General features: G+C 33.7%; 3 protein-coding genes across 6 annotated transcripts; 2 read left to right on the forward strand and 1 right to left on the reverse strand.

Moving 5' to 3' along the window:
• Positions 1-5,961: 5,961 nt before the first annotated feature.
• LOC105960509 (signal peptide peptidase-like 4) lies at positions 5,962-9,792 on the forward strand. Its single transcript, XM_088812907.1, has 14 exons — positions 5,962-6,367; positions 6,700-6,858; positions 6,961-7,072; positions 7,264-7,383; positions 7,558-7,709; positions 7,786-7,971; positions 8,062-8,096; positions 8,190-8,352; positions 8,546-8,599; positions 8,733-8,825; positions 8,930-9,072; positions 9,192-9,262; positions 9,365-9,448; positions 9,544-9,792. Exons 1-14 carry the CDS (start codon positions 6,233-6,235, stop codon positions 9,651-9,653), a joined length of 1,617 nt encoding a protein of 538 aa, XP_088669033.1. The 5' UTR covers positions 5,962-6,232; the 3' UTR covers positions 9,654-9,792.
• Positions 9,793-10,188: 396 nt separating this feature from the next.
• On the reverse strand, positions 10,189-14,422 carry LOC105960508 (SKP1-like protein 21). Of its 4 annotated transcripts, XM_088812911.1 has the most exons (10): positions 14,164-14,422; positions 13,161-13,234; positions 12,001-12,222; positions 11,727-11,918; positions 11,536-11,646; positions 11,351-11,423; positions 11,100-11,206; positions 10,867-11,021; positions 10,593-10,726; positions 10,189-10,491 (listed from the first exon to the last, which is right to left on the reverse strand). In XM_088812911.1, the coding sequence occupies exons 2-10, from the start codon at positions 13,194-13,196 to the stop codon at positions 10,469-10,471; spliced, it is 1,053 nt and encodes a 350-aa protein (XP_088669037.1). In that variant the 5' UTR covers positions 13,197-13,234; positions 14,164-14,422; the 3' UTR covers positions 10,189-10,468. The 4 variants fall into 4 exon arrangements, with proteins under 4 accessions (XP_088669037.1, XP_088669035.1, XP_088669036.1 ...); XM_088812909.1 differs by having other exon boundaries at positions 10,867-11,206; XM_088812910.1 differs by lacking the exon at positions 10,189-10,491 and having other exon boundaries at positions 10,540-10,726.
• A 5,904-nt stretch (positions 14,423-20,326) lies between these two features.
• LOC105960558 (putative glycerol-3-phosphate acyltransferase 8) lies at positions 20,327-23,803 on the forward strand. The gene is made up of 3 exons (XM_012984746.2): positions 20,327-21,165; positions 22,445-22,903; positions 23,206-23,803. Exons 1-3 carry the CDS (start codon positions 20,527-20,529, stop codon positions 23,620-23,622), a joined length of 1,515 nt encoding a protein of 504 aa, XP_012840200.1. The 5' UTR covers positions 20,327-20,526; the 3' UTR covers positions 23,623-23,803.
• Positions 23,804-25,190: the final 1,387 nt, after the last annotated feature.

Here is a 25,190-nt window from a genome sequence, read left to right on the forward strand (position 1 = left end):
TTATGATTTTATGATTATTTTTTATACTTGTTATGATTGTTAGTGCATGAACTTGATCAATTTATGTGATTTATCTGTGATTATTGGGATTGACTCGACAGAGCTATTTTGATAATTAGACGGTAAGTATAAGAACCTTCGAGTAGTTTTCACCGGATGAGTGTGTCAATTGCATGTGGTGTCGTAGGCATACAGATATCACCTTAGGTAGCCATTTACGAGACTTGTTAGTTAATGCTTTATTCATAATTTGTTTGCATAGACATATAGTGAACTGTTTATGAATAATAGACTCGTAATACACACGACAGCGGGTTATGAGTAAATTAGTGTCTCGGGTTAATAATCATGAATCATATATTTCATAATTGAGGGGTTTTGGGTGAGCAATTCTTGCATAGGGGAAGATAAAATCCTAGGTCCGTTTTTATTGATATTTTCTCATGTTTATTTGCTTTCATAATTAGTTTAATTATTTAGTTGATTAAATCTGACAACTTTGCGTAGGCTGGATAAAAATCATAATTGTTAGAATTTGGTACTTAGGATTAGATAATTTGAGTATTCCCTGTGGGATCGACATCCGACTCTTACGAGTCCACTTTTACTACTTGTTTGCGATACGTGCACTTGCGTGTTAGGTATTTAGCCCCAACAGTGATAGTGTATGTAGATTCAAATTTGAAGAAAAAATCATTGTTTGTTTAACTATTTTTCTTTTCGTAGGTCTTGGTGTTTGAATTACTATGTAGTAAGTTTTTGCGGAGTGGACTTTGTGTTCGTCGTTCAAAATAAGTTGTACTCGTGTTGAAAAGTGGGATTTCAGTCAAATTTAGTCGTATAAATAACGACATATAACTATAGTTGACTATAGTCATGTATAGTTCAATATAGTAATATATACTTATATAAAGTTATGCGGTTTTTCTGATGTATAGTGATCTTGATGATTGTGTTTTTTTTTTGTTGGGTATTAATTGATTTATAATACAAGATTCAAACTGTGAATTTATTTGTTGCTGTAAGTATATATATATATATATATATATATATATATATATATATATATATATATATATATATATATATATATATATATATATATATATATATATATATATATATATATATATATATATATATAATCAATGGTTTACCATAATTTTGGGTTAAAAGACAGTATATGACTACATATAACTACACATGACTATAATATACTATTGTCATGTATAGTCAATTTCGATACAGTAAATTTATCAAAAATTTGAAAAAAAATTAAAAATTAAAAAAATTAAAAATTAAAAAATTAAGAAATTAAAAAAATTAAAAATTAAAAAAAATATAAAATATATAAAAATATAAAAATATACGAAAGAGGATATATATAAAAACTAATAATAAATAAAACATTTATATTTTTATATTAAAAAATATATAATAATGATAAATGCAGGTCTATCAATGCTAAATGTAGTTTGTCATAGTGCTTAATTGTCCAATATACTCACTCTTTCAAAATCCTAATTATGTTTTACACCGTTTTTTTTTTTTTTCTCTTTTCATCTCTTCCCACTCTCATCTCTTTCTCTTTTTTTTCCCCTCTCTACATGATCTGATCGGAGTGTTTGGTGGTGGTCCGACTATGGGGCGATGGTAGAAGGCGGCGCGGGCGGAGGTTTGGCGACTAGGGCTTCGAGTGGAGTCTCCACACCGGAGGAGATGCGTACGTTCTTCTATTTCTAAGATTTACTCTTTATTTATGGTTTTGATTTTCTAGAGTATAGTGTTTGTTGCCGTTGTTTCTTGTTTGAGATTTGAAAATTGGAGATTGGGAATCTAATTACAGATAGAAATCTCAGAATTGTACGGGAGCTGCAAAATACACACTCAATGTAGTTTTATTTCATTCTACTTATTCGTTATGGATGTTTAATCTAATTTTGCTGCTATTTTTTGATATATGTGGCTTTATTTTGATGATTTTGAAGGTAGTAAATAAAACTGATTTGGAAATAAAACTAAAAAAAAAGGTTGACGACCAGCGCGTGACGCGCAGGTGATATATATATATATATATATACACGTGACAAAGTATATTCACCTTTAATTCTATAGATTTTGTGATATTTTTGTTTTAAGTTTTATGACGAATTAATTGATTACTACTAAAGATATTAATATCTATAAAATTAAATGTATATTTATTAGCTTATTCAAATATATATCTATTTTTTATGCTATAAATTAAAATAATTCTACTGTATAGAGTTTATGAGAAAAAAATAAAATAAAAATGGCTACAGGTAGAGTAGGATACGAATATTATTATCGTTTCTCGATCGAAGATGACTTGCTTTCGTTGTACGAATTCGAAATGTTCACCCAAAGCAAAACCTATCTCTTCGAGATCAGAACTAACTTCGTCGTCAAGAAAACGGACGGTGAGGATCAAATCATGGACTCCGAGAGATTCGGGGCACTAGAATATCATAACACCGAATCCGGCCTCAAAATAAAGGTGGTGTACCGGCTGAATGAGTATTGGATGACTAAAGACGAGGTGAATAAATTAGTCCACGAGGCATTTGAATTTGCTCGGAAAATTGCCGACGACCCTCGGCACGCCTCCCGCCTCGTAATTCCGGTACTTGTTAGTCTCGAGGTTCGAACCGTCCAACAAGAAGGCGAACCAGTTGACTCGGTCATTGACCGGACGATTAGGGCAGAAAAATTGGCCCCGTTATACTTATGGCCACTAGCGACCCCACCTGTTGATCACCCAAAATTTCCGTGTTTTCTGACGAAACTTCCGAGGAATAGAGTTGAAGATATCGAAGAAGGTTTGAAGATTATGCGGGCCTGCGGTATCTGTTTGCGGGCCCCGACTATCGGGGCCCAGATAACTGTGCTCCCGTCGTGCGGTCATGCTTTTCATTCACATTGCATTGTTCGTTGGTTAATGGGTAACAATTTGTGCCCGTTGTGCAATTCTCCGGCATACGATGGGGAGATGCTTGATTCACCATACTAGGGCGCAATTTACATAAAATAACATTTGAATTTTAATCCATGATTGAATAAAATTGATTAATTTTTCGAAAAATTACATCTACAGAACAAATACCTGTGCTTAACTACTGTTTACTATATATACATGTATTGTATGTGTACTTAGTAGATACTTATTTAATCAAATCTCGATTCAAATACTTATTTAATCAAATCTCGATTCAAATCCATCCGATGTAAATAACCAGGGTGTAACATTTAATTAACACCCCGTGTGTATAATTGATATCTGTACCATAACCAAAAAAAATTAAAAATTAAAAAACACTAAAAATCAAGAAATCCGAACATATCGAATTTACAGCGAGGGCAAAGATCTTCGTCCATAAACCATCGAACGATGCAATGCGAATGAAACGCACATTTACAACAAGGCACGAAACTTATCTCATTCCCCACAACAGCTCCGTTTAAACATATACCGCAACTCTCCATAATTGTCGCCCCGTCGACGCTGATGTCAGCCCTAATCCACGTCAGATGCTTGTTTATAAACGACCTCCGTTCCAAATCGTACGCCCTCTCTTCAAAATCCCACGTATAATACCCGTAAAAACAAAGCGGCACCATCTTTTCAACCCTAATTGCCCTCTCCATCACCTCCGCGTAACCCTCGTCTCCCCTCTGAACCGTCCGCACCTCAAAGTCAACCACCACCGGGACCACGCTCCGAGGGGCGTTTTCGGCATTCCGCATGAAACCCGCAACCTCGTTTTCGAACTTGATGACGTCGTCTTCGGACATCCCGTAGTCGAAGAGGCGGTTAGTCGCCACCGTGCGTAAATCGGAGAGGAGATAGTTTTCTCCGTAGGTTTCGACTTTTCCGTCGTATAAATTGGAGTTGCCGAACCTCTCGGAGTTGATGATGTCACTGCTGCCGCCGCCGTCGTTCGTTTCGACGGAGAAGCTAGTTCTTATCTCGAGGATTAGGGTTTTCTCTTCGGGGAATAATTCGTAGTTGTAGTGTGGAAGAATTTCTTCGTCGACGGAGAAACGGTAGCCGTATTCGTACCCTAATCTGCCTGATGCACCCATGTTTAATTAATTACTTGTTCAAGAAACAATTAGCATGCAGCAACGTATTCATCCGTGTTGAATATATATATATATATACCTGAATCAAGAAGATCTAACTGAAAAAAAGAATCCCAGTTATAGTAAATCTCTTTTCTTGTTATTTTCTTTCTTTAATTATTTTATTTATTGCCCGTTTATTTCTTTAATTATTACTGGGTATTAGGTAATTGAAATAAATATTAAATTAGTTTTTAGTAAATACATATTTTAACAATAATACTAATTACCATGTATATAAATATTACCATGTTTTTCTTATTATTTATTTATTTTTTTCGTTACGTTTAAAAAAAGATTTGACCTTTTGAAAATTGGATACTCGACAGTATATATTATTATCTTTCAATAATATTTTAGAAAAACTAAAAATATTATTTAAAGAATTTAAATTTAATTTTGAGTTAAAATTAAACTCTAAGGAAGGTATGTGTAATAGTTTCGAAAACATGATGGGTCTATATGTAATTATACATGTTCCCAAGGGCAAAAGTGAAATATGCATAATTACTCAAATCAGATGGGTCTACTTGTAACTATATCTTAGCCCGTAGTAAATATGTGTAAATTTAATTACCATTTATTTGCCACAGATGTATTATGTAATATATAATTTTTATTTTATTTAATAAAAAAACCCAATATTAATTTTAAAAAAATATTTTTATTCCTATCTTGGTGTAAATAAATAAAGTCACGGAATAATAATCGCGTGAGGTACCTGAATCTGAGCAATCAAGGAACCGTCTTATCTGTACGGTCAATTACGGAACATGAATAAATTACTGGTTCACCTGGTTGCCGGTACCTTCTTCTGCACCCCCACGCGCTTTGTCCATTTTCCACTATATTAGTATAATATATTAGTGATTTTATAAAAAAAAAAACCCTGTGTTAAAGGAAACTCTGTGTCAAATCCCTCTATACCTTTTTTCTTGAGTAAAACCCCTTTGTGTTTCAAATTACTTTGCACAAAATCTCATTTTGCGTTAAAAGTTAACACCGTTAACTATAGAGGGTATTTAATGTAGTTTGTTTGTAATACACGAAAATTTGGTGCATTGTTTTGCAACACAAGGGAGAACTACGCAAAATTAATTTATTCATTTAAAATTTAAATTATTTTTTTAAATTAACTCGAACGTATCTATTAACTTATAATATTAAAAAATACACTAAAAGGACCAACCCAACCGTAATCATTTAATGTTGTTGACAAGAGAAAATTAATATTTTCGAACTACTTAACCTAGTATTGGAATCTAAAATGACAAATAATATTAAAAAAAAAAAAAAAAAAAAAAAAGACCGTTATTACAAAACAGAGGAAATAATATATTTATGGGCAAATTACGGCCACCCCTAAGTTATGGTCAAATTACGAAAACTCTTCTCATGTTTGTGTAATTATAACCACTATCCATCAACTATGTATTATCGTACAAAAATACTCCTCCAGAGGTAAATTTAGGGATGTTATATAGTTAAAACCGAACCGAAATTTCGGCACGCCAACATTTCATACCGTTTACAGAACCGAATATAAGATTTGGTTCGGTAAATAACCGAGTTACATAAATTTTATGTACAAGTATTTAAAAGGAGGGAGTGGCTGTAATTACTCAAATAAGAGGGGTGTTTCGTAATTTGGTCATAATTCAAGGGTGGACGTAATTTGTGCTATATTTATTTATCATAATTAATTAAACATAAAAAAAATTGGCATAATAATGTAATAATTATCCAGTCCCTAAATCTCTGCAATCACCCACCTTTTAGCCGCGTTTAGTGCACGCGCTTCTCTCCGCAACGATCCTTGTGTCGTCGAGTGTAAAGATTGAAAACCAGTTTAACCGTTGCAACAAACGATGGCGTACCCAACCTCAAACAAACTTTTATTTTTAATTAATCAAAATAAATAAAAAACAGTCCTTTGCATTTTCTTCTACCTTTCCCCTTTCTTCAATTCGTACATATAATATATATCTCCCATTTTGGCATCTGAATAATAGTATAATATTTCCAAGGAAGAAGATCCCATTTGACTCTTTTACTCAAACTGAGCTATTTCTCCGATTATTTATTCTCGATGGGGCTGATGAGCAGAGTTCTCTACACTACTTTCTGTGCTTTTCTGTGCAGTTCTGTCGTGTTTGCTGGTGATATTGTTCACCAAGATGACACCTCTCCCAAGAGACCTGGCTGCGAGAACAATTTCGTCCTGGTATTATTTAATTCTCTCTCTCAATTTTGTTGATTTTTTTTTTTTTTGGGAAATTATGATTTATTTTAATGTGTTCGAACAAAATTCTTCTTCAATTAGTGAACTGTAGTACTAATTTTACTGTGATTATGATGTTTTTTTTACTTGAGAGAAGATTAATTGAAGGAAAATTATATCAATTTCCTGCTTGGTTTCTTCGTAATTTTAACATAATTCAACAATAAGAGAGAGATGGAGAGAGAGAGAGAGAGAGAATTGAATGTATCTGAATTCTTTGTTTCTTGTATGTGTTTCAACTGAAAGGCTACAGTTAATTGGTGTCCAAATAATAGGTTAAGGTACCGATTTGGGTAGACGGTAAAGAAGAAGCACAGTTTGTAGGTATCGGTGCTCGATTCGGTCCCACTTTGGAATCGAAAGAAAAACGAGCCAACCAGACAAAAGTTGCTCTAGCAGACCCTCCCGATTGTTGTAGTATTCCAAAGAATAAGGTTTATCTTTCGTTTTCTTTTCTCGTTTTTTTTCTTTAGCTACTTTGGTTTCGTAGGTTTATTAAAGATTTCCGTGTTTTTCGTCTGCTGTTTTTGTTTTAGCTGACAGGAGAGGCTATTTTAGTGCACCGAGGCAATTGCAGCTTCGTTACTAAAGCAAACGTTGCCGAATCTGCCGGTGCTTCAGCTCTATTGATCATAAATAATCAAACAGGTTTTTTTCTTTTCATTTTTTTTTAAATTATGTTATGTGCTAGTATTATCACGTTTCTTGAAATACTCGTACTCGTGGTTTTGCCATTTTTCGTAAAATATTGAACCAGTTATCCGTCTAAACAAAATTGTAGCAACAAAATATTTTTGATATTAAATAAATTTGATTGAGGGGGTTAATTAATTCTTCAGAACTTTTCAAGATGGTTTGTGAAGCAAACGAAACCGATGTAGATATCGGAATACCCGTCGTAATGCTCCCGCAAAATGCTGGTTCGAGATTGAAAGAAAGTATGAACAACACGTCACATGGTAATCTTTACCCTCAAATATATCTATCAATCATAATAGTATCAAAAAAAAAAACATATATATATATATATATATATATATATATATATATATATATATATATATATATATATATATATATATATATATATATATATATATATATATATATATTAAATTTTCTTTATTTTTCAGTTTCGATTCAAATTTACTCTCCAAATCGCCCGTTAGTCGATGTTGCCGAAGTGTTTTTATGGCTAATGGCTGTTGGGACTATTTTATTTGCGTCGTATTGGTCTGCATGGAGTGCTAGAGAAGTAGCTATTGAGCATGAAAAGCTCTTAAAGGTATTTATTATTCACAGTTAAATCCTCTGTTTTCTTCGGTATGCAACTAAGAAATATATGGTCTTGAAATAAGCAGGATGGTTTCGACGAACGCCACCTCAGCAACGAGACGAGTAGTAACAGTAGCTTTGTGGATATTAATACAACCTCGGCGATTCTGTTTGTTGTGATCGCCTCGTGTTTCTTGGTTATGCTTTACAAGTTTATGTCTTATTGGTTCATCGAGATTCTCGTGGTTTTGTTTTGCATAGGCGGTGTGGAGGTATTACATATTACGTTTCTTCCCTTCCAAAGTTATTTTGAATTTGTATACGTTGATGCAATTTAATTTTATTTTTTTTTGGGATTTCAGGGTTTGCAAACTTGTCTAGTGGCATTATTGTCATGGTATCTATTCATTTTTTATTTTACTCCCCGTATAGTTTATTTTTATGTATTTTTCATCGAAGCGTTGACTTAACAAGACTATTTTGGATATAGTTTCAGATGGTGTGAAGATGCTGCAGAATCATTTGTTAAGATTCCTGTTTTGGGAGAAGTGTCGTATTTGACAATAGCTGTTTCGCCTTTTTGCATAGTGTTTGCCGTTTTATGGGCGGTTTACCGCACTGTCTCGTTTGCTTGGATTGGTCAAGATATACTGGTAAGGAACAAATGTGTGTGTGTGTGTGTTTTTAATACATGGATCTCTTTTGATTGAGATCGAATTAAATAACCGGTTTTGAAGCATAAATCTCAAAATCGAGTACTAACTATGAGGAAGCTAAGAAGAAAGTAGTTCGATTTATATTACGTAATCAAATTTCTTACGGAGTTTTTTTACCTCAATGTAACAGGGCATTGCACTGATAATCACAGTTCTCCAGATAGTACGAGTTCCGAATCTCAAGGTGATTGTCGGAAAACCAAAAAAAATAAAATAAAAAAGATTGATAAAGAAAAGCCGGAGGGTGCTTATTTCAAATAGAAAAAGTTACATGATGATGTTATATAATATTTTTCGACAATAATTATACTACTCAGGTGGGAACAGTTCTACTGAGCTGTGCATTCTTGTACGACATATTTTGGGTTTTCGTTTCGAAATGGTGGTTCCACAAGAGTGTGATGATAGTGGTGAGCCGTAATAACGATTTTTATTTGAATCTTGAAACGAATCAAGAAACGGAGGATGACTTGTACTAACGATTATTTTTTTTTTAATTAAATAAATTATTTAGGTAGCGCGTGGTGATGGAAGTGGAGAAGATGGGATTCCGATGCTTCTGAAAATTCCTAGGATGTTTGATCCGTGGGGCGGATACAGCATCATCGGATTCGGCGACATCATCTTACCGGGACTCATTGTCGCCTTTTCATTAAGGTTTTCGATTCGAACAAATACCTTAAATATACGAACTAATTACTCAACTCAAATTATTTTACGTCGTTGATCGCCATACGTTGTTCATGCTCTTTCTTGATATATATATATATTCGCAGGTACGATTTCTTGTGCAAGAGAAGTGTAAGATCCGGATATTTCTTGTGGGCAATGATTGCTTACGGTTTAGGTATGATTTTCAAATTTCCCTATACATAATCGGGTTCAGGGGGCCACGGCCCCCCACTATTTTTGAGCACTTACGATTTTATTTGAATTTTGTTTCGAAAAGGTCTGTTAGTTACATATGTGGCTTTGAACTTGATGGATGGGCATGGCCAACCAGCTTTGCTTTACATAGTGCCATTCACATTAGGTATGCAACTCCCAAGCAGTTTCAAATTTTTACTTTATTTAGAAGAATTTTAATTTACAAAACAGTCCCTGAAGTTGATTCATATTCCATTTCAGGCACTCTGATAACGTTGGCGAATACGAGAGGCGATTTAAAGCAGTTATGGCACCGGGGTTTGCCTCGTACACCTTGTCCACATGTTCGTCTTCAACAAGACCAACAATGACATGTAGTTCTTTTTTTATCGTTTTAAGTTGCAATCTATATGTACGTTGTAAAAGTAATAGTAATAGTACATGTTCGTTATATTGTGTGTGTTTAATCAAACAATTTACTCGATAATCGATGATTTGGACTATCTCGCACATGTGGGCCTCGACCAAATAAATAAAATCAATTGCACAACGATAAGGCACTATGGTATTACCTCAGGTCGGGGTTTTAGACGAGCCAAGACTTAAACTAGAAAGAAAAAACTTGATATTTGGAATTTTTTAAATAGGAATCGACGAAATTCGGAAATTCCAATTTTGCAGTCTACCTATAATATAAAATATGAGTAATATAATTGATATGTTCGGAATAATATTGAAATTCTTCGGAAATCAAATCGGATCAAAAATCAGAATCCAATATGTATACCACTTCCATTCCCAAAAAAAAAAAAAAAAAAAAAAAAAAAAAAAAAAAAAATCGGAAAAATTAAATCGCTGATAATAGATGAGTATATCTAATGCAACCAAAAAAAATAAACACAAGTATAGGCAAAAATTTGCTCATATTGGAGTATAGGACTTCAAAAACACATTATTCTTTCTCCAATATTTGTTGTTTCTGTAAAACAAAGGCAGCTAACAACATCAAAACTACATTTCTAAATAAGTCAAAAAAAAAAAAAGGTTACCAATAAACTTTAATGTGAATCCACACCGATGTACGTCGTCCCAACTCTGAATCGGACATTGTAACCAACCAGTGGTCGAACAAATTTTATCTGCCGAGCCACCGTTTTTTAAGTTTATGGGGTTGCCTCCGGAAAAATCAATTCCGGTGTTGATCAACACCTATAAAAGAAAATCAAATAACCACATTTAAGGAAAAGGAAAAAAAAATCCATTCTTTATAGCATAGAAATTCGACTAGCGAAAAAAGAAGTCAGAAGTACCTGTAAATATCCTCATGGAGCCGTTTCCATTATTGGTCAACTGCAATGGTCTTTTCTCTTGACCAAGAAACAGAATTTCTTGCATTCTTTCAGGCCAATCCGAGTTTAGTCGTCTGGCAAAGTCTTCCACTTCCCTAATCAAACAATAAAGTGCAAAATTTATCGTTTTTGATTCGAAACAGATTGAATACACACACACACACACACACACACACACACACACACACACACACACACACACACAATAAAATGATGACATAAGCATCAAGATCACCTATCGATTTTTTCTTTCAAAGCGGGGTCAATATCGTCGTCTATATCAGAATCGTCAAATTCATCTTCATCAGGGGCAATCCCGTCATCTTCGATGTCTAACGATTTTGTGGCATTGCAAAGTTCGCTGCATACAGATTCCGACTCGTTTGATTCCTGTGGAAACATTGACACTGTTTTCAGTGATGCCAAAAAGTAAAGAATTATATATACGAGAAGCAAAATAATCGTCACCTTCTTGTTCGTGTTTACAGCATTTCTTGAAGAAGAAGCAATCTTTTGATGATCTTTTCTTTTGCGATTCTTCTTTTTTGGTTTAGAAGTTCGAGCTGCCTTAGGATCTGCAATCCCATATGTATTAAATGGTCCGCCTCAAAACAATAAAATAAGGAAGAAACGATGAAAAAAGATAGCGCTACAGGATATATATTATACAAATTCGCAAAGATCGAGGTAATAGATTATGTGACAGATAATAATAATACCTTCATTTCCGCCATTAATAAATGACAAGAGATCATCAACTGAACGCTCATCCGCGTGGTCCTCTTCAACTTCCTATAAAAATAACCCATTGAAAGCCAACGGTAAATAACAAGTTTATTACCGTGGTGATAACCGTTTTATAACAGCCCGATGAATCCTAAGAGAATATTATTTTTGAGATCACCTTTTCTTTCTCTCTCTCTTTCAATTCTTTCCTCTTTCTAGCATATAATCTATTCAAAAGCCGAATCCTTGGATCATCCATCGTGTTTTTTATAGGCTCCAACTTTTCTTCCTGTATCAGTTTCATAACTAAATATTAGTAAAACATAATAAAAAATTAAAAGTGTTAACTATCTTGCAACGAAAGAACACCTCTGTGAGATCATCGGGCAGATGAAATATTTCTCTTATCTCTTCGGGGGTTTTCCCCTCGATCACGCGTGCAAGTGCACGACTAGTAAGATCAACCAAGGGTTTCAGTTGCAGGCTATCGGCTGCCGAAGTCAACTCACAAAGTTTTTTGGTGCCCATTCGAATAAACTTCTCATCAAAGGACTTCCTCTCCTGCATTAAAAAAAAACATTACTTATCTATTTCTCTCTATCTAAATTGAAAACTTGATTAAAAAAAAGTCATTTTTAATAACCTTGTTAGAGCGTCCGGGTACTTGATGAAATCGACAGTAATCAAGAATGAGGCTCAACATAGCAGGATTGACCCGTGAGGGGAGAGAGATGGGGTGATTTTTAGAAGAGCCCATGCCGGAGTGCATTTCGTGACATATGAATGGACAAAACACGGCAATTTCTTGCTCTACGTGCTGTATTGACTCATCGGAAGTTTGAAGCCACAAATACTCCTTTAGACTCTGACCAAACAACAACAACCGAAAACCAGCAATACGTGAGCAACCAAATGCGAAAAAAATAGAACACAAACTCTCTCACTCGATTCGTAAACATTCTCGGTACAGACAAACCCCGGCATTAGTGCAGAGAAAAACACGGTCAAACAAAATATTTGACCAGCAACATTAGTGTTCATTTCCCAAGGTCTGGCAGTTTAGTAGAAGGCAAAGGTTGGTCACTCTTATAGTTCAACCAAAAGAAATGCACATGATATAGCACGATATCTTAGGCCGCAAACTTGTTATAGATCAATAACAAGTTACGCAAGATTAAGAATTTTTCCCCTCTAACTACGAACATCCCATCAGGCTGCCATCTCCATTATAACTTGGCTACAGTATTGAACCTGTTTGTGCAGACACACTCCTCGAGAAAATTACAACTTTAATCCACCCTACGAAGCTTCCACGTGCATTACCGACTAAGGAAAATTCATTTTTTTAATAAAGAATAAACACTTGTAAGCGGATATTCCTACCAACCACCATAATAACTATCACATAATCAATTTTGACGTGACGTGGCACTAATCAATACCTTGTATGAATATAGGATATTGCAAGGTAGGTCTCTTCGAAATGAGGTTGAGGTGTCACAGTTCGTCCGTTTTGGACCAAATTTTATAATATATGGGCCAAATAGGATCTTACTTAATCATGAAAACTCGCCGAGAAGACAAACCCCGAAATAGACTACTTGTAGATAAGAATTTTCTATAAATATGTCGAAAATTGTAACCGAGTTTTAGATATTTTTATGGACTTTCTAATTACCTTCCCATTGTACTTACCTACTACAATGTACCTAAAACGTTTATATAGAGCTCAGTGCCTTCGGAATCTTACGCGCATAACATATACAAAAATATGTAGATCTGAAAAGTGCACATGTAGCATACCTCCGGTTTTATTATTTCGCTCTCAGCTTCTATCATTGTGGGCCCCAACAAAACCCGATTCACAAGTATTTTACCTGCAACAAAGAATATGGAAAATAAAATTTATAGTAAATTGTTCTCGCTATAACTACACCGAAAAGTTAATTGTCAAGCGCACAGCAATTTTTCATTAATTATATGGAAACATAATTGGGATCCGATTGAATACCGGCACAACATCGTGTTTTGCATTAATTATACGGAAACATAATCGGGATTCAATTGAATACTGGCACAACATCGTGTATTGCATTAATTATATGGAAACATAATCTGAATTCGATTGAATACCGGCACAACATCGTGTTTTGCATTAATTATACGGAAGCATAATTGGAATTCGATTGAATACTGACACAACATCGTGTTTCGCATTAATTATACGGAAGCATAATCGGAATTCGATTGAATAGTGGCACAACATCGTGTTTTGCATTAATTATATGGAAACATAATCGGGATTCGATTGAATACTGGCGCCAACATAGTGAAATGAAGATCAAATGCATGAATAGCATTATTTTTTCTCATTTCTCATTTCTCATTCAAACTAATCTGACTATCCACTAAAAAATCCAAAAAAAATGTAAACTTTCACAAATAATCTTAATATTTCTCATTTCTCACTCAAACTAATTTAAGTATTGATTTCAAGCTCAAAATAACAGCTAAAAAAAAACACAAAAAATGTTCACAAATAAAGTAACCATATCAACTTAATCCCTCAAAATAACAGCTAAAAAAACCTAAAAAAAATGTAAACTTTCACAAATAAAGTAATCATATCAACTTATCCAACATGCGAACATGAAAAGACGGTAAACAACGCAGAATAAAAAATTGCACACTAGAAGAAAAAAAAACCCTAATCCAATCCCAGCTCAGAACCCGTCCCAATCGAATCCAAAATCCAATAAATTAATTCCGCAAATGGAATAAGAAAGATGAGAGAGAGATTTTGCACCTGAAAAATAATGTTATTATTTCAGCTGAACGGAGCTTTGAATATGGAAATGGCGCTTGTCGGCGAAAAGCAGAAAAATCGGATAAATACGAGAGAGAGCAAGGCGCGGAGCAACAGCGTATATATCAAATAAATAATTAACTAAATAAATAAAAATTGGGAAAATGTTATTTATTTTCACTTTTTTCGGAAAATTGGCTTAACGCATATGAAATGGGGTTACATATCAGATTCTGTATCTATTGCTATGTATTATCGCGTCTTCGGAGAGAGATGTAGGTTTAATTAAATTAGGTTTAATTAAACTTGATTTTTTATGGATCGAATCGTAATTTAACATTTTTTATTTTTTTTTGGTAAATTACAACCACCACCCTGAGGTATGGTCAAATTACGAAAAAACACCTTATGTTCGGATAATTATATTTACCCCTCAATTATAAATCTTCTTACATCTCCATCCTTATGTTGCGAAATTTAACATAATCATCTAGGTTCCGTCGAATGTTCTCTAGTGTGTACTCGTTTTGTGCAAAAATACAGTTTCTGATACACAACAAATTAATATTTACAAGCCAAAAAACACATCTTATGACCACCTTGCTTCAAAATGTGGAGCTCGAATGGGAAAAAACGGGTCCAAAATTGAGAATATTCCATGTAATCTAGAAGATTCCACTAAATTCGAAACCGCAAGAGTGGACGTGTAAGAAGATTTATAGTTTAGGGGTGGTTGTAATTACTCAAACATGAAGGGGGTTTTCGTAATTTGACCATACATCAGGGGTGGTTGTAATTTATCCTATTTTTCAATTTTTCAAAATTGAAAAAATAATTCTAATTTCATTTTTAAAAATTGAAACTTTTGGAAAAAATGAAAAATAGGAAATTTGAAATAAAAAAAAATGTTTTAAATTCGGAATTTTTTAGATCATAGCCGATAAGATTCGTAAATTCCATCTTTTTATTTCACCTATAATATAAAGGGATAATGACAAATAGGCCCATGACAAGGGCATTTAATTAAAAGAGAGACATCCAACTTTGTTGTCTTTCAAATAAATCCACCCCATTCAAAATTATTTGCAAATAAGGAAAATCTCTTTATATATACCAAAATTACTCCCAATTCAATGAAATCCAATTCAACTCCAATTTCATGATTTACACCCCAATTTAGCTCAATTTCATCAATTAACCAATTTAAACCCTAATTTCAATTTTGACCCCAATTTTGACCCGCCACCACCGGAGACCGCCGGTCGCCGCCGTTGACCGGCGGTCTCCGGCGTTGATTTTTTTTTTTTTTTTTTTTTGAAAAACTTTTTTTTCCTGAAATTTTTTTCCGGCCGGTCAACTGCCGTTGACTTTTCCTTTTTTTTTTTAATTTTGTTTTTTCTTAAAAAAATATTTTAATTAATATTACTATCTTGTCTGCTAAATTACTGTCTCCGGCAGTTATTTAACTGTCGGAGACAGTAATTTAACTGTTAATTGACTTTTTTTTTTCCTCAAAAAATATTATAATTAATATTACTGTATTCGTTGCTAAATTACTGTCTCCAGCAGTTATTTAACTGTTGGAGACAGTAAATTAACTGTTAATTGACTTTTTTATTCTTAAAAAAAATATTTTTAAGAATATTACTGTAATCGTTGCTAAATTACTGTCTCCAGTAGTTATTTAACTGTCGGAAACAGTAATTTAACTGTTAATTGACTTTTTGTTTTTTTTTTCTTAAAAAAAAATAATTTTTATTAATATTACAGCATTGGATGCTAAATTACTGTCTCCAACAGTAATTTAACTGGCTTAGACAATAATATTAATAATATTATTGTTCGGAAAAATAATATTCATAATATTACTGTCCCAAACAGTAATATTACTGTCTGAGACAGTAATTTAGTAGCCAAAACAGTAATATTAATTAAAATATTTTTTTCTAAGAAAAAAAAAAAAAAAAAGTCAACGCCGGAGACCAGCGGTCAACGGTGGTTGACCGGCCGGAAAAAAATTTCAAGAAAAAAAAAGTTTTCAATGAAAAAAAAAAGTCAACGCCGGAGACCGCCGGTCAACGCCGGAAACTGGCCGGAAAAAAAATATTTCAGAAAAAAAAATTATTTTCTGAAAAAATAAAGTTTTGGGGGTTAATGTGATATATTTGTTTAAATTCGGGGTCAATGTGTAATATTAAGAAAGTTAGAACTAATGGTTGTAATTGATAAGAATTATATTATTGAGGGTATTTTAGACTAAAGACATGGGGATGGGTTTAATTAAGAGACTTTTTTTTTTTTTGACCAAAATGCATTTAAGTCCCATGTGATGGGCCTTTTTGTCATTCCCCCTAATATAAAATCATAATAATATTGTTTAGAAAATGAAAGTGTCATATATAATTCAATTTCAATCCAAACAATTTTCTGAAAATCAATTTTTTTTAAATTAAAAAATTATACATATTATTCCAAGATCAACATTTTGCTACTAAGAGATACGGCCATTTTTTATTATTTTGAAGCCCATTTATAAAACATGTTGTCATTATTTAGCCCATATGCAATAAGCCCATATATATAATAACAATACAAATTAGGGATAATTAGCAAGAACCCTCTATTTAGGAAGATGAGTTAAGGAAACACTCGCTTTAAAAAATGATTAGAAAACCCTCTTAGCTAATATTCATGTTAAGTGATATTTTCATAATTCCAAAACTACCATTTATTGTCTACTATACTCTTTCAAAACCCTAATTTTATTTTCTATTTTCCGTCTCTTCTCTCGCGTCTCTTCTCTATTTTTTTTCTCACTTTTATACTTTTCTCTCATTCTCTCTTATCGGAAGATGAAGAACCAACCACCGACATCACCGCCAGAACAATAATGTCAATTCCGTTGAAGTCGTTGTCGTCGTTGCCGTTGTCGTCTCCGTCGTCGTTGTAGATCTTAACAAAAGCCATAAAGATGATGATGATTTTGATAGCGATTCTGAGTTCGAATGCCACGATTGCTACATCGGCGGCAAAAAGAGGTAAACTTGACGATCGGAATCGGATTTTGATGGGTGGTGGACTGGTGGTTCTGCTTTGGTTGGTGGTGCGAGTTGTGATTTTATTTATTAATTTGTAATAAAAAAACTGTCATAATATCAAAGTAAGGTGGTGATGGTGTTTTGTGGCGGCGGTGTGGTGACGATGGGAGGCAGATTTAGGGTTTTTTGGTGGATTGGGCGGATGACGGCGCGTGTACAGAATTTCGCGCAGGCTAAAACATTAATCGACTATGTACATGTTCATAGTCGATTAAGCTAATCAACTATGCTCTGGTAGTCGATTAAGGTTCATCGACTCCAATTTCTTTTTTTTTTTTGGATTTTTTGTTTATTGATTCTAATTGTATAAATCATTTATAATGTTTGTATATTTTTTATTTTTGTAATATATAGTTGATTTTGCATTTTTTCGTAGTTATGATTTGTTATTTTTAGTAGCAGATTCTTAATCGACTATGCTCTGGTAGTCGATTAAAGTTGATCGATTCCAATTTTCCTTTTTTTTTTTTGTTTATTGATTCCAATTGTATAAATCAATTATAATGTTCTTATATTTTTTGTTTTTTTTTGTAAAATATAGTTGATTTTGCATTTTTTTTTACAATTTTGATTTGTTATTTTTTGTAGCAGACTTTTGGTCGACTATGCTTCATCATAGTTGAACGATATACTGAAAAAAAATTACAAAACAAAAAAAAAATTAAAAAAATTCCTAATAGTAATTGACTATGAAGCATAGTCGATTAAGGCTAATCGACTATGCTCCATAGTCGATTAAGAAAACTGGTACAGAAAATAAGGGGAAAAAAACGGAAAAACGAAAAAAAAAAAAAAAAATTGTTGAGCGCGTGACCCAGTGATGATGTGGCGGGCGGGTGCAAAGCTGAAAAACATATTAGTTCAAAATGGGTGTGGATTTTTCTCAAGTAGACTGAAATATTTTGGACCTCTCTCCATTAAAAAAAAGGTAATGAGGGGGTTTCCTCAAAGAGCCCCTACAAATTAATGTTATAAATTACTTCCTCTGTTCATAAATAAGTGTCTTTTTTCACTTTTCACAAAGATTAAGAAACTCAACAAATATATCTTGATTTTAGAAAAATCATATAGAAATGACTAAAACAACCTTTATTAGAAAAATAATGATTAGAGTTTCATTAGTAAGGTTAAAACAGGAAAAATGCATTTAATACAGTATTGGAAATCTAAAGTGACAGATAATATGGAACAAAAATATTTTTAAAAATAGACAGTTATTGTGGAACAGAGGGAGTATATTTTATTGAAAAAAATTAATAACTATAAACTCATGCAAAATATACTTCGAGCTCTCGTTTTATTCTAAAAACAATAAAATAATTATATTTGAACTTGCATTTAAAATCTAAAACCAAGTCCAAAAGCTCATTTTCAAGACTTGAATAAATACCGAATTAAAAATAAAATACAGGATCATAATCAATTAATTATTTCGCAAACGAGGCAACTCGGGACCGATCCGACCCGATACATACAATGTTATCCATAATTAGACCAATTAGGTGTACTGGTAATGTTTCACAAAATTTTAGATGAACAAATAGTCAATTAATTGGTGAACTCGAACTTTGGTTATTGACTTATTGCTGGTAGGTGAGACAATAGCCATAATCAATTTAATTGTACTACTTTGTTATATAATTGTAGAATATATGGATTAAATTGCATAAGACAATAATTTGTTGGGGTGCTAACGAGATATACACATCTAATATTAATTATGTGACCTATCATATATATAGGTTGACAACTAATATTGTCTGGTTAAAAGGAACACCAAGAAAATTAGAAAGGAAAAAAAATACTCGTAATTTTTATCTGTAAATACTCCATTCATTTTTAAATATGTATCGTTTTTCACCTTGACATAAGTTTTAAAAATCTCAATAAATATGTTTTAATTCTAAGAAAACAGATACTTATCGACCAAAATACCCTTACTTACTAATTAATGCAGAAATAGTGTCGGAGAGTTAATGAAAATTTAATTGATATATAAAAAAGTGAAAAAGTATATTCACGTTTCGTTATCTACTGCAAAGTCTAGCTACCACATTTATTATCTTTGAATATTTCAAACAATTGGAATAATTTAGTGAGTATTAATTAATTAATATCATTATATACTAATAAAATTTATTATTGCATCACTTAAAAAGTTAAAATAAAATCATAATAATGAAGACCCTACATAGTACATACCATTTAAAACATACATATTGATATAGTTACCTCACATGTACAATAAATTCAGGCCACCAAACATTACAGCTTTTCTCAAACGTAGTTAAGGAAGAAAACTTGGTCCACCAATTTTGAAAAACTCTTACATATATTTTTATTTTCAATATAATAATTATATTGGCCAAAATAATATTATATAATTTTACAACAATTTAATAATATAATTTGATATGCATAATTGGTCAAATTCAATGGGCCTACAATTTCTTAACTTAATGGGCAACGAGCCTAAGCTTGAAGTCCACTATAGCGGAGGTTCAATCATCTTCAAATAAGGCTTAGATCCGACAATCTCAACTAACCAACTCTAGTCCAATCAACGAGGTATAAATAAAGGATCTAGCTCATTTGCTAAGGTACGTTCAATATTCAAACTATACAATTGCTCGTATGCATCTACGATTTTGTTATCCACACACCTGACTTGAGCGTCGGAGGGGTTTCCGCCGGATTAATCTCCGGCTTAATTTTACGTGTTCTTTGACCGCAGGTATCTCAAGGTCATCAAGCCCGTGAGTCATTGATCCCCTTTGTTCTTCCAACTCAATTACTTAAGGTGATTTATTTATAGCATCATAATAATTGGAAATGTTACGACTTATTTTTCTTACAGTAAGTCAACTAAAAATATACACGTGTATGATAGGATATATAACCAGGTGTTATACAAAAATCTCATTTTTTTCTGGAATAGTTCGCGAACTAGACGAGAGAGTGTAATTTATTATGTATTTTCTCAAATCATCATTTGAGACAATTCCACTAAATAAAAGTAGATAGGAACATATATAAAGTTACCTCATTATTTTTCAATCGACTCCAAATCTAACTCATTTATTACAAACCGAAAGAAGGGTATTTTCGTCATTACACATTACCCCGAGCCGTTCCAAATTCTCATTTAAAACGGCAGCTTCCCTCCCCAAACCATTCCTGAAAACACACACACACACACACACAACACGCGCTCTGCTAATTAATGCTCATGCACGCATAGAAACCCCCGGCAGAAAAAAAAAAAATGGCAAAAACCACCGCCGCCGCCGCGGCGCCGCGTTTTCCGTCGATCGAGAAATGCGACAGGTCCGACGAAAACCGCCGCTCAATAGCGGCGGACCTCGACGGCACACTGCTAATTTCCCGGTCCTCCTTCCCTTACTTCATGCTGGTGGCGATCGAGGCCGGAAGCCTCCTCCGGGGGCTGGTGCTCCTCCTGGCGTTCCCGCTGATCGCCGTCGCGTACGTGTTCGTCTCGGAGGCGCTCGCCATCCAGATGCTGATTTACATCTCGTTCGCGGGGCTCAAGGTGCGGGACATCGAGCTCGCCTCACGCGCCGTCCTGCCGCGGTTCTACGCCACCGATGTGAGGGCGGAGAGCTACGAGGTGTTCGAGAAGTGCAAGAGGAAGGTCATAATCACGGCGAATCCGACGATTATGGTGGAGCCGTTCGTGAAGGACTTTTTGGGCGGAGATAAGGTGATTGGGACTGAGATTGAGGTGGATCCGGCCACTAGGAAGGCGACGGGGTTCGTGAAGAAACCTGGTGTTTTGGTCGGAAAATTGAAGAAATTGGGGGTTTTGAAGGAGTTTGGTGACGAGACGCCGGATATTGGCATTGGAGATCGGGAATCTGATCACGATTTCATGTCCATTTGCAAGGTTAACTCTCTCTCTCTTTCTCTCTCTCTCTCTCTAAAATTGACGAAGTATATGCATAACTGTGATGAAGATGAACTCCTATCTGAAATCTATTTGCTGATTCATGTAAAAAAAAGAAATATTTTTCGATTCTGTTTCTTATGAAAAACAAGAAGAAATTAGATTAGCAGTTAGCCTAATTTCGATTGCGTTTCGTATCCAATTTAGATTAGATTAGACATTAAATTAGATTAGAAATTCGACTGCGTTTCTTATCCAATTAATTTTCTGCTCTTTAAAGTTATTTTGTTTTGGATTTTTTTTTTAATTTATGTGCTTCATGATGTTTGAATGTATAAATCTTACATGTTTGGTGTTTCACTTTCGAATACGGAATGTCGTTTTGTTTTAATTTTAATTTGAGAAATATACGAATTAGATCTTCCGATTAGACATCTGAAAATGATTACTAGATTCCATAAAGACTCATCTAAAAGCACTTTTGCTTTAAGATTGTGACTGATTACTATAAAATCCTCTGTTCAATTGTTGGTAGTGTTGGTAATCTACATATATACATTTCTGTGGGGTCAAATCTGTTTTTGTGCACATAATAAGCTAAACTTTCCAATAATCCACAACCTGATGTTGATTTTGCTTCGATTAGCAGAACAATATTATATATTTTAAGTAATCGGGGGGTCACCCCTAAATCGTCGATTACGCGATTTCTTTCTCGATTTAATCCATACAGGGGATTTTTCCTTGGCTTATCAATATTCAATATTATATATTTTTAAGTAATCGGGGGTCACCCCTCCATCATCGTTTACGTGATTTCTTTCTCGATTTAGGCCATCCGGGGATTTTTCCTTGGCTTATTGACTGTTTTCATTTTCAAATTTCACTAAATCTTGAATTTCCAACTTTTTTCATATGATGTTTTATTAGTTCATAAATTATATTTTAGTGATGATGATAAAATAATAGGATAGCCATACAATTTAATGTAGTAGTTGAGGCTGTTGTAATATATTGATGAGAGGCGCAACCACTTAACACCTAAAACAGGGGCCACAACATTTACCCTTACAATCAAGAAGCCAAGTGGTGGAACAGAGCATGTGTTAAAACTTTATTACTATAGACTTTATTGTTATTTGTTATGGATATAAATGCAGATCCCAGCTAAAAAAATCAGAAAAAAAAAAAATCGAACCGAAAGTCAACTTAGTCAACACACATTTGACATCAGTACAAGATTTGTAATATCTTGATTCTTATCTATGTTCTTAAACAGGAAGGTTACATGGTGCCGCCTAGCAAAACCGCCAAGCCATTGCCGCTAGATCGTCTGAAAAGCCGATTGATCTTCCACGACGGCAGATTTGTCCAGCGCCCGACCCCACTCAACGCACTCATAACCTACATTTGGCTGCCCTTCGGATTTCTCCTCTCAATAATCCGCGTCTACTTCAACCTCCCACTACCGGAGCGAATTGTACGCTACACATACGGGATGCTCGGAATCAACCTCGTGATAAGGGGGCATCTGCCTCCTGCCCCCTCCCCTGGGTCCCCCGGCAACCTCTACGTGTGCAATCACCGGGCGTCCCTTGATCCCATTGTCATAGCAATAGCATTGGGGAGAAAAGTCTCGTGCGTGACTTATAGCGTTAGCAAGTTCTCGAGATTCTTCTCTCCGATTCCAGCTGTCGCACTGACGCGGGATCGTGCGGCTGATGCTGCGATGATCAAGGTATTTAAACTTATAAACTATGTAAAATTCTACAGTGTTACTGTACTCTTTTCGATTTTGAAAGGGTAAATGTCGTTACAATTTTACTAATACCAATTTGACTTCGAACGTGATTTTGACCCTTAAAATTCAAAACACGTAAAATGTAGTCTTTTGAGTTAGCTTTCTAATCCAACTCGAATTAGTTAGAGTAGAAAGCTAACTCAAAGAGCTACAAAGTTTGAAGTCAAAGCGTTATATAAATGACATATATGACATCCAGTTTCGATTATACTAACTAAATAAAAATCCCGATTTTGAAGGCGTTGCTACAGAAGGGCGATCTCGTAGTTTGCCCAGAAGGGACCACGTGCAGGGAGCCGTATCTGTTGAGATTCAGTGCTTTGTTTGCGGAGTTGAGCGACAGGATTGTGCCTGTGGCTATAAACCTCAAGCAGAACATGTTTTACGGGACTACGGTTCGAGGGGTTAAATTTTGGGATGCTTATTTCTACTTCATGAACCCTAGGCCGACTTACGAGCTCACTTTCCTCGAGAAGATTCCGGAAGAAATGACGTGCGGGGCCGGGGGGAAATCTTCGATCGAGGTGGCGAACCACGTGCAGAAGATCTTGGGTGGTGCATTGGGATTCGAGCTGACTCAGTTGACAAGGAAGGATAAGTATATGTTGCTTGGTGGGAATGATGGCAAGGTGGAATCTATGTATTCCAAGAAATGAAATAAATCAGGTAATTTGGTAATATCAAACTCTTGAAAGTTTAATTAGGTGTTTGTGAGGGTATTATTTTGGTATTAAAATTGTATGTTGTATTTGTAATAGCTATAATATAATTGCAATATTTTGTTGATGTATGGGACTGCTTTGAATTAGTAATAATCTGTTTGGCTATTGTTAATAATTTGTGTCATTTTTACATTTCTTTTATATACACTTAAATAAATAAATATTAATAAATTATGAAACTATTATAATATAAATCAATTGAGTCTTATGGACTAAGTTTTTTTAAGCTACGTGTTTTATTTGTGGAATGCTTATAACTCTTTATGTATAAATAACTCTCTTTGGCAATGAGAGATACAACTTTCATTATTCATTAGAAAACCTATCTATAATTTCCCTCGGTTCTTTTACTTATACTCATAATTCTCACAAGTCATAAGAAGCTTTCATATCCTTATTAATTATATGCATATTTATATTTAGTGAGCTTATAGGCTTTATTCTATAACACAAGATTATATACTCCAATTAAATGCGAAAACTACAATTTGCGTCCCCTCAACTTTGCACTAATTTTACATTTGATTTCTCATGTTTACAAAAAACATATTTGGTCCCTGATTTTTGCAAGATTTAATAGTCATTTCCATCAATTTTCCGTAAGTACTAATGAAATCGTCCATCACTGCTTTAACTGACATACTAATGGTAAATTGACGGAAATGACAAAAAATGTTAAATTATTCAAACATGAGGGGAACAAATATGTATTTTGTGAACATGATGGACCAAATGTGAAATCAATGCAAACTTGAGGGATGAAAATTGAAAACCATAATTTCCCCCAATTAAATATATCAATTTTATTTGAATAAAATAAAAACTAGAGATTTATTTAATAACTAATTGAATATATAATAAATACATATCTAAACACGTGTTAATTCTATTAACAAATTAAAATAAAATATCTTTATCTTTATACATGTAAACTGTAGTATGTAAACCGTGTTAAAAAACAATGGGCTTAAAAGTATACTAATGGACTTAAAAGCTCCAATAGCCTTCTATACTTCCAATTACAATAAAACAAAAAAACTTCTTTATCCACACATGGTCCTAATTTTTGTAAATGATTAAAATAACCCCTCTACTTTAATATGCTCCAATTTCATCATTAACTTTATTTAACCTCAATTTGACCCAAAATTTCACAAATTATTCAATTTTGACCCAAAACTTTTTTTTTTCAAAAAAATTTCTTTTTCAAAAACTTTTTTTTTCCCGCCGGATTCCGGCATTGACTTTTCAAAAAAAAAAAATTTTCCTTCCGGATTTTTTCGCCGGTCTCCGGCGTTGACTTTTTCAATTTTTTTTTTCTTTCCTTTCTTTCTGTAACCTTTTTTTCTTCGTTTAAACAGCAATATTGTTGTGATTGACAGTAATATTAACTATATTACTGTTAAACACAGTAAAATTAAACTAAACTACTGTTTAACACAGTAATATTGCTATATTAATCTCTAGCACAGTAATATTAACACAACAAAACTCATTATTAT

Source organism: Erythranthe guttata, chromosome 14 (assembly GCF_056151865.1).
Source record: "Erythranthe guttata isolate IM_541 chromosome 14, IM_541, whole genome shotgun sequence".
In the NCBI taxonomy this organism is placed as follows: Eukaryota; Viridiplantae; Streptophyta; class Magnoliopsida; order Lamiales; family Phrymaceae; genus Erythranthe; species Erythranthe guttata.